This window comes from Rattus norvegicus, chromosome 14 (assembly GCF_036323735.1).
Source record: "Rattus norvegicus strain BN/NHsdMcwi chromosome 14, GRCr8, whole genome shotgun sequence".
NCBI classification, from domain to species: domain Eukaryota; kingdom Metazoa; phylum Chordata; class Mammalia; order Rodentia; family Muridae; genus Rattus; species Rattus norvegicus.
The window spans coordinates 16,332,581-16,351,334 of record NC_086032.1 but is presented as its reverse complement, the minus strand read 5'-3'; the positions used below and the strand labels follow the sequence as shown (position 1 = coordinate 16,351,334).

The following is an 18,754-nucleotide window of genomic DNA, read 5'->3' as shown; positions in this document are numbered from 1 at the left end:
TTCCCTGAGGAATCAGGACCTCCAAGAGCCAGTGCACAAAAGACAGTCATTCACTGCATAGTCTGCATAGAAGAAACACTTTAATTTGGGAAATGTCTCTCACAACTTCCTTCACTCAAAGAACTGGACAATGTTCTACTTAGAACAGGAGCAGCTATTGCGAACACAGCAGTAGAAATACATTCTAACCATGGTTTAAAACCCTCCAGTCTCCATATTACCGACACGTCCCTCTTTTTCTACCCCCACCCCCACTCAGTTTTCATCAGTGTCTTGTTTTTCAGACTTCTGTTTTGGGACGTGGACTAAGGACTTATATTCTTAGGCATAACTTAGATGCTAGTTTCCTCTAAAACAAACAAACAAACAAACAAACAAACAAACTTCTGCTGTGCGTTTTTTTTTTTTTTTTTTTTTGGAGCTGAGGACCGAACCCAGGGCCTTGTGATTGCTAGGCAAGTGCTCTACCACTGAGCTAAATCCCCAACCCTCTGCTGTGCGTTTTTAAAATTGAGAATCTGTCTCAATGGACAGATGACAATTGCATCTGCTAACTGCCTTCAAGGCTGAGGCTGCATTGTATAGACTGGCACAATCCTGGGAGAGAGCCATGGCCAACGTGGGTTAGGATTCTCTTTCCAATGTGCACTCAGGGTTAGGCTCCCAGCACCTCTAACTCCAGCTGAAGAGGATCTGATGCCCCTCATGTCCATGAGCGCCTACACACATTTACATACCCCCACACAGTCTCACACACATGTACATACACACGATTAAATCTAATACAAAATAGATAATGACCATTTTTTTTCTGATGCATGGGCAAAATGGAACAAACACGAGCTTTCATATAAGATTCCTGACAAATGGTAACATTTCCTCCCTTGGGATGGATGTGGCTTATGTGAGTGGGGCTTTACTGCCACCTCCTGGGACAGGCTTCGGCAGAACCCAGCTGTCCAATCCGAGCCAACTGCAGTAATTAGCTTCTGCCTGACCCAGCAGTGACATCATCCCTTCAGTGCTGCATGACATCATCCTTCAGCCCATAAGTGCTTGGTGCTCATCCTATTTTCTGCCCAAGACCCAAGAGAGGGACTGGGCCCTGTCCACTTTCTTTCTTCTAACTAAAGTGCATTTCTCAGTATTAATTTTCCACCCATAACATAATCTGATATAGTCATATTATATTCAGGTATTACCTGCATTTGATGTTTCCTTTTATTTTTAGGGGTAGGAAAAATATCTCAGAGAAAAAAATCCCTAATATTCTAGCACAAATATGCTTTGCTCTCTTCTTTTTCAAAATTTTTATACATTTAACTCATAAGAATTTAAATAGCCACTGGACATACAGAAAAAAATTAAAGATATAAAAATACTGCTAACATCAGCAATGGCCCAGAAAGTGTAAATCAAAGAGACCAAATTGATTAAAATAAAATTTACTAACATATAATAAATTATTATGCTATATTATATAATTATAAATTACTATATAATAAAGAAAATATATTAATCTTAGCTAGGGGTGGGAGAGAAGGTCCAGTGGTAGGGAGCACTGACTGTTCTCATAGACCTGGTTTAGTTACCAGCACCACATGTCAGCCCATCACAAGCACCAGACACACACATGTGTGTGCAGACACACATACACATAAAATTAGGATAATTTTAAAATAACAAAAACAATAACATGTGATGCAAGAAAAAGTATTTTCCTAGTGAGAGTAAGAATATAATTTGGTTGTCTTTTTGGAGGAAAATTTGGCAGAATCACTCAAAATTAAAATGAAACTTTTAACATGGTTTTACTGTGTCATCTAGGCTGACCTTGAACTCACAGAACTCTCCTGCGAACCTTTTGTAGCTTCAAAATCCTGACTTCTGGGGACCACCATGACTGTTCCTCCAACATCTACCCTGGCCTTCACCACTTTGTAAAGGCTAAGCCGTTCTGTAGACATGTTGCTAGCACAACCCACTTCGCATAATCCTATTTCCTTTCATTTCTGATAATTAAGGGAAGAGAATTTAGCAGAAAATCAATACAGAAGCCATTGAGTGAAGCTTTGCTCAATGATTCAGGAACCTTCTCATTCTTCCTTTACAAGTGGCTAAGGAAGCAAGTAATACCAGGAGTCTATGCACCAAAAGCTCATATAAGCTATTAAAACTTACTTATTGTGAATGGGCATTTTGCCAGCAGAGGGCATCAGATTCACTGAAACTAGAGTTATAGACGATTGTGAGCCCACGTGTGAGTGCTGGAAATTTAACCCAGGTTTTCTGGGAAATCAGCTAATCTTGTAGCCATTGAGCCATCTCTCTAGCCCCAGCTCTATTATCTAAATAAATGCTTTATAAATTATTTTCTGCTGTAATCATAACCATAATTTATGTCACAAACACCAATTGGCTTTCTTATCAATAATAAATTATTTAAACTGTCTAAAACTATTTACATAGAGAGTACGAATGGTATTTCTGCCTTCAGTTACATTCTTATTGCTCTAGTAGAGAAACACATTAACATGCTCTGGTTCCTAACCTTGAGGGACAAAGAAAAATCTTCACAGCAGTGACACTACCATACTCTTTGTCTACTGAGTGGAGGCCTCACCCTGGTCTAAAGATGGGAAAATATGGTGGTGAGATAATGTTTTCATTCCGCTGATCCTATCTTGTTAACTGACATAGCTCTCCCAGAATTTTTTTTTTAAAGATTTATTTATTTATTATGAGTACACTGTAGCTGTCTTCAGATACACCAGAAGAGGTCAATCAGATCTCATTACAGATGGTTGTGAGCCACCATGTGGTTGCTGGGAATTGAACTCAGGACCTCTGGAAGAGCAGTCAGTGCTCTTAACCGCTGAGCCATCTCTCCAGCCCCGCTCTCCCAGAATTTTATTGGAACTTTTTTCTCACTTCTACAAGAAATGATCTTGGGTGCCAAAGTAAATAATAAAAGAATTAGAGAAGGCTCCAAAATGGGGGGAGACAATTTTTCATGAGAACCAAAGTAAAACGATATTTTTGTTTTAAAGAGAGTTTACAGTGGGTAATGTATCAGGAGTCTGAACTAATGTTATACTGAGAGGAGCTGAGGTAAAGCATTTCTTAGAGGAGCACATTAAGCTGCAGATACACTGAGGCTTAGTTACATTCTCAAGTTACTTCATGTTTGAAGCTAAGAAAAGGGAGAAAACTTCATACAATTAAAAAGAAATGTGGGAACAAACTTTTTATGCAAGTAGAAGAGTTAAGGGTTTCTTTCTAAAGTAAACACTCAACAAAAACAATAGCAGAAAATAGTTGAACTCACTAGATAAACCTAAACACTGTGACGGGGCTCCAGTGGCCTCTGCTTCCCTGCTCCCTGGTTGCAGGAGGAGGCCTTAAAAACAATTCAAGCACATTTTTCAGTCTAGTCTGACCAACAGCTTAATACAGATCCAGCCAAATATGGTACTCAGACTAAAAACGAGCAGAACTGAGAGTCATGTGAGAAAATGTTTCCATGCTCCCTCTTCAGTGGGAAGCCTGACGTTCTAACACACACACAAAACCCAGGCTCTAACCTGGGCTGGGTCTCTCATACTTTTGCCAGACAGTTGTTATAAAACATTATTTTGTTACAGTACTGTCTATATATATATCAACAACTGTACAAGAAAAATTAACTTGCCACCCTGTCCAGAATCCCTACAAAAAGGAGGGAAAAAACTATTTCAATCTTACTTATTAACACCATACACTGGTATGTATATTATTTCTAATCTTAGTATAAATTAAAACCACTTATCATGCTTGGTTAGATAATATTTATTAAACACAGGTGGGCACAGCAGCCCATCGTCTCCCAAAAGTACAGAAACTGGTTTCACATGAGCATGTCTGCGTACATCACATTCTTGGGGGAAGAGACTCACCACCCGCGCACTGAAAAGAGAATATGTCGGTTTAGTACCTCCAGACTTCGTTGGAGCAGTGTTTACTTCTTTAGTTCCACACCAAGGTCTAACAAAATATGATCTTCAGATATCAGTAAGGACTCAAGAAATGATTTTTAAAGTCTTAATTGTAAAGTTCATAATGTGTCTTAATAGGCCAAAGATACCAAACTCAAGGATACAAATCATAAGCGAGCTGAGGCAGACCCCCGTTGTCAGGCCGATATCCTCACACTGGCCTTGACATGAGAACAGCCTGAAATTAACTGGGTGCTGCTTAGTTTCAGGTACTGACTCCTCCCTATGCTGCTGGCTGTGCAATGTTTTTCAAAATAACAATTAATAGTGGTATTTTAGTAGAGAGCCAATTACTACTGACATAGTGAGTTTTATCAGCATGTTAGTCTTACTAGCCTAGGAAAACCCTTAGTCAGAGGCTTAAAATACAGCTTTTAAATAAAAAATATTTATTCACCTACTACCAGCAGATTTTTTTATGTTGGAACCCTTTATTTTGCCTCATCCTGAATGTCTACTCGTAGTGTCCAGATTAGGATTTCATTTTTAAGTCCCCCAAGGGAATGAAGAACTCTTGTTCAAGTCTTAGGCTAAGTTGTAGCCAACAGCTTTAAATAAAAAGGTTCCATTCGTTGGTTAATGCAAAACCACCACGCAAATTCAGGCCCCTGAACAACTGTTTTCTCCAATGATAAGTGGGAGCATGGCTGAGAGCCCGGACACTGAGACCTGGAATCCAAATGGTCCAATCCTCCCACCTAAGAGGTGGTGAAGCTGTGCATCAGAGAGCGTATGTGGAATACACGTAAACGACCTTCCGCCTTGGGACAAGGCTTCTGGGTAAGGCTAAGCATTTGAGGTGAGAGGGCAATCAACTGCTGTGGGTTGTCCACCACTAACCTCAAACGACCAGAGACAAGAGTGGACTCCACCAAAGCCTCTAAAAGCCTCTTTGGTGGGGTAATTCAGTGCCTACTGCCCTAGCCTGGAGAGACAGACAGACAGATAGACAGGCAGTTCTGCCTGCTCCCACCTCTCCATATATATATATATTATACCTTTTCCCTCAAGGAGAAGCTCAGTTGTTCACTTACAGGTGTGCCCACAAACCCCTGCGACTTCCATCATGTCCTTTCAGGAAGGACATCAGCACCAGAACCTCTCAGTGTGGAAGACTTACCAACATCACCGTCACTAGTAACAAAAGTTGCAATAGCACAGTTCTTAGATCAGCAATTAACAATGACAGAAAACAAAGACAGCGCGACCATAGTCTCACACCACTCACACCTAGAAGCAAGCTTTTAAAATGTGTTCTTATAGTTAAGGTAAAGGAAACTTTTATCTCACAGATCCTAGCTTCTTTTCATTTTCTTCAACTGTAAACACTTATATAGATAATACAAAGTTCAATGCATAAAATCATGACTTTTTATAATGATTCTCTCCTTTTTTACTGACTTTTAATCTCAGATAACTTTAAATACACAATCTACTAATATCAAATACACATTCATGTAACAAGAACCATGTCACTATCGTTCCACGGATATATCTTGAAATAGCATCATAGGTTGGAAAGGTGAAGGGGCACTTGTTCAATCTTCCTTTGAGGTCTTTGGAAGTCTGTCTTCCCTTCTTCTGCAAAGCCTTTCTTAGAAAGCGTAGGTTTCCAGAAGGAAACAGTCAAACCGCAGATCTCCTCTGGGGCATCAGTGCTCTCGTGCAAGAGGACGTCATCTCAAGTGCTGGCAGCATCTAAAGGCAGGGTGCACACCAACACTTTATCAGGACCTTTCTGGAAGCTAACTGTACATCACTTACTTTCTCATACTGAGTATGTTGGGAAAACTTGCAGATGCTATGTAATCTAAGATACTTTATATTTTAAAGGCAATTTTTAGATAATTCCAATCTAAGCAGTCGTGTGCAGCATAGCACCTCGTCTTATGATCTAAGTTTTGCAGTGCCTACAGCTTTAGAGCTCATGAGACTTGACTGTCCATAGTTCACACAAGCTGACTCAGGCCCTGAGTCGTAGAGACCTTTCCTGGGGCCTTGCTGGGGCTGTGTAAATGAAGGCTTGCAACTACGCTTTGGTCACCTGAAAGTCAAGTTAGCTTTGATGCCACAGGTGTTTAAAATATTTTGTTGAAATTAATAAATCAATTGCAATGACAGTTACAAGCACATGGAACTTTCTCACCACCATATTCTACACAGAATTGATGAGGTATGGAATAAGAAATGTTTAGCTTAAGGTCCCAGCAGATTATTACTAAAGTAAGTTGAGTGGGACGGGGCACTAAAGCGTCAGTGCTTACGAAGCGAGTACTGTTTATTAGAGTAGATTTTGGTTCTGGGACAGAAATGGGCAGGCAGTCCCTGAGGGGATCTTGCTCTGCAAACCCACAGGGAAAGACAGACCCTGGAGACAGACATGTGCTCTCCTGCAGGAGGCTTGCTCATGGTCCTCTAAGCACGACAGCACTTCTTTGCCAGCAGCGGCCCTCATGGACTCAGTAGAGAGTGTTTTCACCAGTTTCTCAGAGACTTTACACAGCTTTATGTGAAGAGTGAGACCTACCCTGTTCAGGATTAAAATGGGTCTCAGTGCTGGTGCTCCATTCGAGGCAAGTCAGCCTCGGACTCATCTGACACAGGTGATCCTGCTCCCTATAAATTAATAAACAGCATTACAGGGGTGCAGCAGCTGCAAACTCCTGCTCCACAAGAACTCACTGTGTGTAGACTCACGTGCTTAGGATTAGCTATTTGTAGTTGAAGTTGCTTTCATGAAGAAGGATGAAGTAAGAGGCCCTATTCATATACTTACACATAATGGTATGTGTTTGGTTGCCTGGGGACAGAGTTTACTGTAGCCAGGAATGGCCTCAAGATTGCTGTCTAGTGAAGAATGACCTTGAACTCTTGATCCTTCTGCCTCCAATCCCCAAGTGCAGGAATGACAGGTACACCCACACCCCTGGTCTATAAACGTTAAGAGAATTGTTAGAGGGGTTGGGGATTTGGCTCAGTGGTAGAGCAAGCGCAAGGCCCTGGGTTTGGTCTCCAGCTCCGAAAAAAAGAAAAAAGAAAAAAAAGAGAGAGAGAATTGTTAGAGGTGGGAGAGATAGCTTAGTAGTTCAGAGTAATTGTTGGATTCAACTCCCAGCACCCACATAGTGGCTGACAACATCTTTAACTCTGGTTCACCTTCATGGGCTCTGACCTCCTCTTCTGACAGCACAGGCATATGATACACAGGCTGACAGAATGTTCAGATATATGAAATAAAATAAACATATATTTTTAAAAGACACTTTAGAGCCTAATATCGCAGGACTAGAGAGGGTGAAAGATGAGAAGATTTTGAGTTCAAGGACAGCCTAAGCTACCAACTCCCACCAAAACAAACAAAACAAAACCCACAAACAAGAAAGAGACACTCTGATCTGCTATGGCCACACTACAACCAATCTCTCCTACTCACCTCAAAACAAAACCAAAATCTGTTGGAGCCTAAGCCGTTATAAGTGTTACACAAAGTAGAGGAAAGTGTATTTAAAATAAATGGCTGGAACACAGGTGCGGAGGCTTAAGAAGGTTAAACGTTCTAAGTGAGGGAGCTGTGAAACGCTATGGTGTGATGGATGGGTTAGCAGCAGAGAGGAGCACTGAGAACTCAGGTGGTGACACTCTTACCAGCATGAAGAGCTGAGTTTAGTGCCCAGATTTACATAGACAAAAGCTGGGCATCACAGCACCTGCTTATGATAATCTCAGCAGTGGAGATGCTGAGACGCATGGAGAGCTGTGATTGGCTGGCTGAGCAGCCTAGCCCAGTCCATACGTTCCAGGTGAGCAAGAGATCCCGTCTTAGAAAACAAAATGGACAGACCCTGAGATGATAACACAGACAGACAAATATATCGGAGGGGATGGATTAAGGAGAATAGGAGAATGACTGATACTTCCAAGAAGTCTGGGACACATTCAAGAGCCAAACTAAGAACTTACAGGACAGAAGAAGGATCAGAGGTAAAGCTGAATGAAACTGATTATTTAGTCACGTTATCATGGGGTGGGGGGAGTGGCTACTGCACAAAAAAGAAAAAGGGAAGAAAACTTCCCAAGTTTACAGAAAGGAGTAGGCTTCCAGACACAAGAGGCATATACAACTGCAAACAGACATATCCAGAGAGGACACCCTCCATGACACATTACAGTGAGGATGCCAAGTGTCAAAATACAAGGTGAAGACAGAAGCTGAAAAGCAGCACAACAAAATGCCAACTCAGAGACAAAGGCAGGAATCGAGGACCAGCCTAGACCTGCACCAGCAACTGTAAGAGCCACTGGAATAGGGACTAAAACATCTCCAGCTTTGAAACAACCGTGGCCGAGAGCGCTGTGCCCTGCAGACTGTCCTCCAGCAGGACGGGGACATCAGGGCGGTTTAAAGGAAGAAACCCAGGCAGCTCATGGAAGTCACAACAGCAGGGCAGAAGGTTCTTAGTGGGACTTGACAAGGAGAAAGGCAAAACATACCCTAACCACAGATAAACAAACTAGACGGAGGAAGGGAATGACCTTGTCCAATGCCGCAACGGAGCAAGTCCTCCGGACTAGCATGGTAGTAGGCAAAGAAGTACCAATAATCCAGCCAAACAGAGCATCACCTACTACAGCACAGCAAATAGAAAACCCCTTCCCACAACACCCCAAGTCCGAACAGCCTCAGCTCACCACTAAAATGATACAAACTAAGGGGGGCCTCGTAGGAAAAACAAGAGCTATCTATGTACTGCCTCCAAAACCACACTTAACCCACAAACAACCCAAAGACTTAATATCAAAGGACAGAAAACAAACGACCAAGCACAAGTAAAATGAAACAAGCCAACACAGCTACTCTTGTATCATACAAAGTGAATTCCAAACGGAGCTAATTGAAAAAGATAAAAGGGACACTACCTATTAATAAAAAGGACAATCCAGGGGCTGGGGATTTAGCTCAGTGGTAGAGCGCTTACCTAGGAAGCGCAAGGCCCTGGGTTCGGTCCCCAGCTCCGAAAAAAAGAACCAAAAAAAAAAGGACAATTCATCAAAACATAAAGCAAAATAAAATTGGAAATAGCTTTAAAATAAAATTGAAAAAATCTTTTAAAATAAGGTCAAAAGTATGCTTGTATAGATGTATAATGAATACATGATTCAACCCAATATCACAAGGAAATTAAAATCTTAATAAAGCAAAAAGTTATAATCTAAAAAAAATAAAACAATCTTTATGTTCCATATATTAGAGTTCTTAACTTCATAAAAAAAACACTAAAAACATAAATAACCACATAAGCCCTGACACAATGAGAGTGAAGTATTTCAATAAGTAAAGACATTATAGAGCTAAAGTAAACTGTGGATGAACTAGACTTAACAAAATATAAAGAGAATATTCCACCCAACCGTACATGGAAAGTTCTCCAAAACTGGTCACATCAAAGCATACAAATCAAGTCTCAACAAACTAAACAACAAAAAACTGCAATTACTTATTCCTATCACACCATAATGCCATAACTAGAAATCAGTGGTAAGAGAAATCAATTACAGAGACCACAGAAGTGCTTGGAAATGAAACAGTACACTTTGAATGGATAGTATGCCATGTGAGAAATCTGACAGAAGGCTTTAAACTCTTAGGAGACAACCAATAGTGGAATCACCTCCCATCAGAACCTCTGGGGTGCAGCCAAGGCTCCGCAGAGGTCAACTTATGGGAAAACCTAAGAGATAGATACCAAAGCAACTAGTGGTGCGCCCTGAGGCTCTCAGGAAAGAAGCAGTTGATCCTGAACAGAGCACAGCACAAGAACTAATCAAGATTAGGGAAAAATCAATGAGTCTGATGTTAAAAAAAAATACACAAACACAACCAAGAGTTGATGCTTTGAAAAAGTTAAGGACATAGACAAACTGACAAAGCTTAGCTAATCTGACATAGAAGGAGAGAAGAGATAACGATTAGTAAAATTATAGATACCAAACAGTGCCATGACACAAACTCCAGTAAAGCTCAGAACATCACTAGAAATTACAGTGAAATCCTGCACTCTGAAAAGCTGGATAACCTGGAAGAAATACAAGGATTTCAAGAGCATATCATGTACCAAAATTAAGCCCTAGGCAATGAGATTGAAGCTGTCATTGAAAGGCCCTCCTTGAAGACAAGCCCAGGACCAGGTGGATTCACTACTAAAGACAATCAAGCTTCCAAGGAACCCCCATATCAGTTCTTAACTCGTTCCCTAAAATAAAACGTGAAGGAACACTGCCAGCTAGGTAAATTGCCAACTAGGTAAACACCACACACACACACACACACACACACACACACACACACACACACACACACACAGTAGTGTGGAGTAGGGAGGGAAGGAACGACAGACCTACTTCCTCAATGAACACGGATGCAAACATTGTTAAGAAAATACTTGCAAACTGAATTCAGGCATGGCGGTACAGACCTTTAAACTCAGCATTCAGGAGGCAGAATGTAGATTAAGACTAGTCTGATCTACATTAGCAAGTTCCAGGACCCCCAAAACAAAAAACAAAAACAAAACAAAAAAAACAAAAAAAAAACAAAAAAACAAAGAGGAGAAGGAGGAAAAGGAAGATCAGATATTATGACTAAGTACTCGCAATCCCAAAATCAAAGTTGATTCATACATAAACTCCGAAGACAAAAATCATATAGTTATTTCAGTCGAAGCTCAAAAGCATCATGCCTTCATTGGAGAAATTCTGGAGACTTTAGAAATAGCTGGAACATACCTCAAAATGAATGCTTCATACAACAATGCTTTAGCTAACTGTCCTAGTCAGCATTCTGTTGCTGTAAGAGATACCATGACCATAGCAACGCCTACGAAGGAAAACAAGGCTTGCTTAGAGTTTCGGAGGCTTAGTCTACTAACAGCATGGGGGGAAGCATGGTGACACACAGGCAGACACAGTGATGGAGGAGATGAGAGCTCTATCTGGATCCTGGCTGCAAAAGAGAGAGAGCCACTCGGCCTGGCTTGGGCTTTTGAGATCTCAAAGCCCACCGCCACTGACACATTTCCTCAAACAAGGTCAAACCTACTCCACCAAGGCCACGGTTCCTAATATCACATTCAAATATATGAGCCCATGTGGGCCATTCTTATTCAAACTACCATACCATTATGTCGAATGAGAAAAACTCAGAGCATTTCCTCTAAAATCAGGGCCAAGGATTTCTTCTCTTCTCTCTCTTCTTTGATACAGTGCTCAAAATCTGAGCTAGAGCAATAAGACAAGATAAGGACATCCAGGGAAGAAGTCAAACCATTCCTACTGGCAGATGACAAGATTCTTTATTTACAAGACCGATTGCGTCTACTGGAAAATCCTCAGCCATAGTAAACACCGCCATAAAGTTGCAGCATAAAAATCAATGCAAACAAAAGTAGCTCTCATTTATACCGAGTTACTGCCCAAGAAAGAAATTAGGAAAAACATTCCAGCCAAAATAACTCCTGAGAAAAGTTAAGTATTTAAGAACATATCTAACCAAAGAAGAAAAAGACCTTTTATGATTAAAGGTTTTTTTCAGGAGACTGAAAAAAAAATCACAGAAAATACTAGACAATGAAAAATATGTCACGTTCCTGGATAGGTAGAATTAATACTGTGAAAATGTCTACCAATAGAATTATACAAACTAATAGACAGAATTACAGTAATACCTATCAAAATTCCCATGCTGGTGTATTCAGAGTCTTAGAGAAAACAGTACCAGAATGTGTGTGACGCCACAGAAGGGCAGGGTAGGCTAAGTGCTAAGGAGACAAGCACACTCTACTGCAGGGACAAAGCCAGAAGGCACTGGAAAAGGGCAGACAGGTAGGCCAATGGAATCAGGAGGGACCCAAAATACAATGACAGAGCTGTGCCCACTTAATTTTTGACAAAGAAGAAAAAAACTCCTTCAGGAAAAGCCTATTCAGTAAATAGTGCTGGCAAAGTAGATTTCTAAGTGCAAAAGAATTAAGTTAGCTTTATATCTTTTACATTGCACCAAACACAATTCAAAATGAACCAGAGACTTTAATTTAAAGTCTGAGGCTTAGAAAAGAGAAAAGGGATACCCTTCAAGATATTTGGGTAGGCCAGACAGTTACAAGCAGAACACCCACAGCACACAACTCACCCCAGTAGGAGGAGCCGGGAGTGGGAGAAAGTATATTTCTAAACAGCAAAGGGGACAGAGCTAACAGACAGGCCGCCACAGAATAGGAGAGAAGGGTCCACACTTCAGACAAGAGGCTAGTATCTAGAATTCACAAAGAATTACAAAAATTAAATGCTGAGGAAATAAAACTGCCAATCAACTTACACATACGGGCAAATGAAATGGGTTGTATAGCCTCTGAGGAGAAATACCAATGGGCAGTAACTATTTTTCAAAGTGTTCAATATCCCTAGCTGGACTGGCTGGTTCTGTGTGTCAACTTGACACAGCTGGAGTTATCACAGAAAAGGAGCCTCAGTTGAGGAAATGCCTCCATGAGACCCAGCTGTAAGAGGGGAGAAACCAGCCCATTGTGAGTGGTGCCGTCCCTGGGCTGGCGGTCTTAGATTCTATAAGAGAGCAAGCTGAGCAAGCCAGGGGAGGCAACACCCCTCCATGGCCTCTGCATCAGCTCCTGCTTCCTGACCTGCTCCAGTCCTGACTTCTTTTGGTGATGAACAGCAGTGTGCAAGTAAGCTGAATAAACCCTTTCCTCCCTAACTTGTTTCTTGGTCATGATTGTGCAGGAATAGAAACCCTGACTAAAAAACTAGCCATTAGAAAAATACGAATTAAAACTGCTTGAGATACCACTGCATGCTGGTCAGGAGGGCCATCATCCACAAATCTGACAACAAATGGAGGGAGAAGGTGGAGACAAAGGCATCCTTATTCACTGAAAACTAATACAGCCATTGCAAGAATGAATTTGGTGACTTTTCAAACAATTAAATGTTGAGCCCTATGGCCCTGCGTCGTCTTCTCCTGAATATCCAAACTCTACTCCAGAGGTCTTGCACTCCGTGGTTACTGCTGCTTCACTCACCAAAGCAAAACACTAGAATCAGCCTAGCTGTGTGAGTGTGGCATGTGTGTGAGTGTGTGTGTGTGTGTGAGTGTGTGTGTGAATATGAATATATACATTACCCAGCTCTAAAGAGAGTTGTATAATTTGCAGGAGAATGATGGGTGGGGATGGACCTGGAATGTGTAATACTAAATGAAGTCATACAATCTTAGAAAAAACCATGTTCTCTCTCATATGCAAACTCTATCCAAAAGAACATGTGTGCATGTAAACACATGTAGATGCCAGTATAGATAACATGAAGGACAGGGGGGACGAAAGGCTGAGTGCAGGGCGAGGGAGGCCTGATGCAGGTGGTGAGCGCGAGCTAAGACAGACGCACAGCTGATTCTTCTTCCAGTTCCCACATGATTTTTGATAAGTGCACGAAATATACTCAATACTTAAATATAAAATTTAATGTGAACTCCACAGTTTCCATTCTTAATGATAATTCTGTTTACAAGTTCACTGAGTTATACAGACTTTTGATATGGTTAATTTTGTTATGTGTTGTTTTTACTTATTTGCAACTTTTTTGTAATAAAATTTATAAAAATGTTAAAGATAAAGGCCCCATCAAAAGCTAAAACTTAAAGAATGAATTATTTCAGGTGAGAAGTTTTGTGATAAATGTGTAATAAAGTTGTATGTGTAATGAACTTATAAACAAAATCGATCCCATATGAGACCTACCAAAGAGCACATTCCCCCTGAAGCAACATCAAATCTGAACGAGACCTGAGCTGCACCTGTGAAGAGCATCCCTGCACCTGAGCCACACCTGTGAAGAGCATTCCTGCACCTGAGGCGCACCTGTGAAGAGCAACTCTGCGCCTGAGCTGCACCTGTGAAGAGCATCTCTGCACCTGAGCTGCACCTGTGACGAGCACCTCCATACCTGGTGTGATGCAACACTGGATGCATGCAGGTCAATGGCAGCCAGAGAGGGAATTCGAGATTCTGAAAGACATTTGTTCTCTTTCTTTATTAGCCTAGAATTTCGAGCTAGATAAAAATAATCAAAAACATAATGAAAAATTAGGAACTGTTAGTTTTCCACATTTGTAAGTACTTATTATACATGAGTGAACTGTTACTTAACTTAGAAAGAGTAGAAGCACACAAACCTACCTATGCCTTCTAAAGCTCTCAGTTCAGGAAGATGGTTATAGTTTAGTTCAGGCAATCGCACGTCGACTTTGGGATATTCCTTCCTTTTCTTGTTTGCCTGAAGAAGGTACTTTTCCCCTGAGACCTGATTACCAAAAGGACCGACACGCATACATTAGCTGTAAGGTGAGCCGGGCTTTCAGCCTCTTGTAAATACTATGCTCACATGCCATTTCAAGGGCCGGAATAATAATACTTTAAGGACATGACTGACACAGAAAAGTTTCACCCATTAACTTATCAAATTTATCAAACTTGTTAACAAGTAGGAAATCTAGTTGTTCTCTAGTTTCTTTTCCCCCTTAGCCAATCTCCAGGGGAAGCCACAACAAGCTCTAGGCAGCTGAAGATGCCATGGCATCTTGGCTCTTGCGCCAGAGGGGTCAGCCTCAGACCACCGCCTGGGTTTTTCAGCTAACAGCTGATGCTCTTTACTGTAATTGTGACCCATTGGTCTTCTACACACGATCCCACCCCCAGGTTTACTGTCCTTTTAGATTCTTGGTGCCCCTCAGGCAGCTTTAACAGCCTAAATAAACCTTGTGGTAAGTGATGGGATGGCTCAGCAAGGAAAGCGGAAGCCCAAACTGCTGAGTGGAAGTTACTCTCCCCTGCTAGACGACAGACCTGCCCATCACTTACAGAGGCCATCGGCTATCTACAGTGGGAGAAACACGGTAAAGAGAGGGTTACACAGCGATGGAGGATGAGGTGCCGTATTAAAACGAGTTCAATGTGAAAGAAGACCTCAAGGTCCCTTGTGGACCAAAGAGGACACAGTGCATCTGCTGGGCTGTCTAGGGAAGAAAGTGCTAAAGCAGGCCAGACGGTGAGTGTCAAAGCCCAGAGGCCAGGAAGGGGATCTGACCTTCACATAAAGTAAAAAGGGAATCGACAGTTGGAACAGATAGAGGAAAACAGACATGGAACACAGAGATTTAATACCTCTCAGGATTCTGGCCCTTCCACAGAGAACAGAGGCCAAGTGAACGTTTTAACTGGGATAAGAGGTGACTATGTGGTGTGGTCTTAGCCCAGCCTTCTGTAGGCACTGCTGAGAGCAATGCCCCTACCCATGCTGTCTCTAAACCACACGCATGCTCTTATCCTAAATATGCCATTGTGTTTTTACCCTGCTGACCTACTAGACCATCAACTCCGCAAAGATTGAATTGATTGATTTGTGTTTTATATACAACAGAACGATCATGTGTAAGTGATTTTACAAAATACTTTCCCTAAGAAGCTAGTGAGACAGTCAGACAAGGTGTTGTCTCGTTTACTCTTTAACAAGAACTGAACTTGCAAGTATTGGGTTAAGAAAATTTATTATGCTGCCACAAAATAAACGATGGCGTTGTGAGAGAATCTTTCAACCAGACTTAGAAAATTTATTTAGACATTGGAAATTTCAAATTACGACTCTGACAAGTGAGGAGGGCACTGTGTAACTCAGGTTTCACTCTCTGTCTCCAAGTAAAGCTTAACTCTTCTCGCGCCCATGCTTACGGCGAGGTCTAGAGGCGGCGAGTGCTTGCTCTTTCGTGGCAGAGGGCAGTTACTTACGGATGCGCTCACATTCATATTATAAATCCCTGATGGAGAAGGCTGGCTTGGTTTAACAAAAGGATTACAGTATTTCTTAGTTTTCTCGTCCACTCTGTAACAAAAATTTTAAGTTAGAATAATTAATAATTATTTTCAAACACAAAGTCAGTGACGTGCTAAATGATAGGCGGTTTAATCAGAACATAGTGTGTATTCTCAAGTACACAGTGCACGGAAATCTGGTGCGACATTCAACCATTTGTCCCATCACTAGGGGAGGCTTCCTGCGTAAGGGAGCTTCTGTGTGCCGCTAAGTGCTCCCCACCACTCCGTGCAGCAGCGGGTACCCACGACGAATTACCCCTTTCATTAGACGGATGGCCTTTCATGTTATTAAACTGAACTGCTGTAGCTTCTCTTCATTGCAAACAGCAGTAAAAGGCCTTCTTAGAACTCAGGAATTCTTTTTTTATTTTTCTTTTTTGGAAAATAACTTCGCATCACGAAGGTCAAAACTATTTAAAAAGCTATTTTATAAGTAGAAATTGTACCCAGAATTTTGACAGTGAAACAATGTGAACAAATTAACAAGCATTTCTCTGTCTCCTTTCCCATTCATACCTGTAATTCTGAACTCCAGGAATAGTCCCCATTGCAGCGTTGATACCAGGAGCAACTGCAGAAAGATTGTGTGTGAGGGGAGGAATCGCTGTGCCTGGATTCCTTGGGTGATCAATGGTGACATTGCTGCAATCTCTGAGGCTTGTGGAAGACAAGCCTTTGTGGCTTGTCCCGTTGTCATGGAGACAGCTGCCATTTGAAGCTCTAGTTCCTTTTTCAGTTTTCTCGACATCGATTTTTGACCCCTTTACTTTTAACACTTTAGAATCCTTAGTTTTGGGATCAGCATTGGTATCCTGACCATTAATAAAGATGTTAACCAGTTAATGATCTGACAATAAACTTTACATCCTATTCTACCTATGTAATTAAAATTAAATCAACACTCTTATTCAAATAGTTATTGTGAAAATGCAAGAAGACTGTATGTGACAAAAAACAACTTGATAGAAGACAGACAGACAGACAGAAGGTGTGTCTGTGTCTGTGGGTCTGCATTTCCGTTGGAGAGTAAAGTAGGAATTCAGAGGGATTGCTGCTTTTGTTCACACGTATTCAGAGTCAGCAAACATAAAAGTGAAAAGTTCCTTTGGTTCACTTGACAGCAGTGGAAACATTATCAAGAGCATATCCGGAGGAACTCAGCAGGAAAGTAAACTGTTAACTAAATATCAGAAGCGCAAGTTTAAATTGTTATTAAAACTCTAAAGGTAGTATCTTTATTTTCTATTATTAAGGAAGAAAAATAGACTAAGTTGCATGTGTTTGCTCCCGTGTGTGTGTGTGTGTGTGTGTGTGTGTGTGTGTGTGTGTGTGTGTGTGTGTGTACATGGAGAGAGATGCCCAGTATTCTTGGATGAGTGTGTGGAACTGAAATTCTTGTTGAAGCCGCATCTACCACACAGATTTTGTAGACTGGGTGAGACCTGTGACTATATAGTGATGGATGTAGGTCCATAGCCAAGATTATCTTAGATTATCTTACTCCCTTTAATAGCCACGTACATCCTGCATCTCAAGACTGCTCAGTAAACTGAGGCTGTACGGATAAGCATAGCGGGCATCTAGCTTCTACCAACCCCAAAGCTGAAGACTGTGAGATAACAGCTGTAACACGAGAGGTGCCCGCTCTGCTCTAGCCCAGCTCCTAACACCTACCAGTATGCTTAGTGAGTGATGCGACTCATGACCTCCTTCATTCTGTGGCTACAAAGATCTTACAGCAAAACATGTCATGCAAGGTTACTCATCCCTGGCCCAGCATACAGCATCTCCTTATGTCCTTCAAGTCATTATTTTATGTAAGGTGATTCTCTGAGCAACACTATTGCACCTTCTAGAACCTACTGAGCATTTAAAATGTAATGTTTTTTTAAGTTAGTATCTGTAGGAAAGACACTATCTTTTTGTTTATTTAGGTATTTTTTGCAACCAAGTTGAAAGTTATCAATTTACTAAGTATTTTAAAACTTTAAAATCTTCACTATTGAGCTGGAGAGACTGCTCAGTGGTTAAGAACACTCGCTCTGGGGGTTGGGGATTTAGCTCAGTGGTAGAGCGCTTGCCTAGGAAGCGCAAGGCCCTGGGTTCGAACTGGCTTTGATTGCCAGCACCCACATGGTGGCTCACAGACCATATGAGATTTCAGTTTTACAGGATCCAAGGCCCTCTTCTGACCTTCACAGGACCCAAGCCTGTATGTGGTTCATATACACAGGTTAAATGCTCATATATAAAACAAAATTAATAAATCTAATTTTAAAAAATTTAAATCTTCATCATTTTCCTTCACAGATTTAAACTTAAAGCTTAAATATTTACCTGTACCACAAGTGTTTTTCTTTCTTCACCTAAGGCATCGTCTTTTTCTTTCTTTCTGATTTGAAACTTTTTAGGTAAAGAATTATTCCTGGCATCTTTCTCTATTTTTAACTGCAATTCTTGAGAAAACCTATATAAAAGTATATTTCTCAGTTAAAATAAAATTAATGAGAAGATAAACCTAGGAAAAAACTCAAGATAATTATTTAAAATTCAGTGTTAAACTAATCCATTTTACTTCAAATAAGAAAAATCCCATCCCAGATGAATACCTCCTGAAAGCTGGCCTGTAGGCCTTCCAGTGGAGAGCCTGAGGAGCAGCACAAGAATAGAGGGTGACTCTCACCAAGCACTGAACCAAACCATGCTGGCAGCCCCACGCTCCTCACTGCCACGCATTCACTGTGTGTGTGTGGGGGGGGTGCTCACGCATTCACTGTGTGT

General features: G+C 41.2%; 1 protein-coding gene across 19 annotated transcripts in view; it reads right to left on the bottom strand.

Annotated features, from left to right (window-relative positions):
* Nucleotides 1–3,810: 3,810 nt before the first annotated feature.
* Cdkl2 (cyclin dependent kinase like 2) overlaps nucleotides 3,811–18,754 on the bottom strand; it is a 35,371-nt gene continuing 20,427 nt past the window's right edge. For 9 of the 19 annotated variants that reach the window (XR_005492936.2, XR_005492939.2, XR_005492943.2 and 6 more), the window contains 7 exons: nucleotides 18,311–18,440; nucleotides 16,490–16,785; nucleotides 15,887–15,980; nucleotides 14,282–14,405; nucleotides 13,964–14,155; nucleotides 6,562–6,650; nucleotides 3,813–5,732 (listed from right to left, as the gene is read on the bottom strand). Coding sequence is in view for 10 of the 19 variants with exons in the window: in NM_001012035.2 (NP_001012035.2) it covers nucleotides 6,585–6,650; nucleotides 14,049–14,155; nucleotides 14,282–14,405; nucleotides 15,887–15,980; nucleotides 16,490–16,785; nucleotides 18,311–18,440 (817 nt within the window). In the remaining 9 variants the exon portion in view is untranslated. Of the gene's footprint in view, nucleotides 5,733–6,561; nucleotides 6,651–13,963; nucleotides 14,156–14,281; nucleotides 14,406–15,886; nucleotides 15,981–16,489; nucleotides 16,786–18,310; nucleotides 18,441–18,754 lie in introns of all 19 variants that reach the window. The other 10 variants (XM_063273060.1, XM_063273062.1, XM_063273066.1 and 7 more) reach the window with 2 other exon arrangements.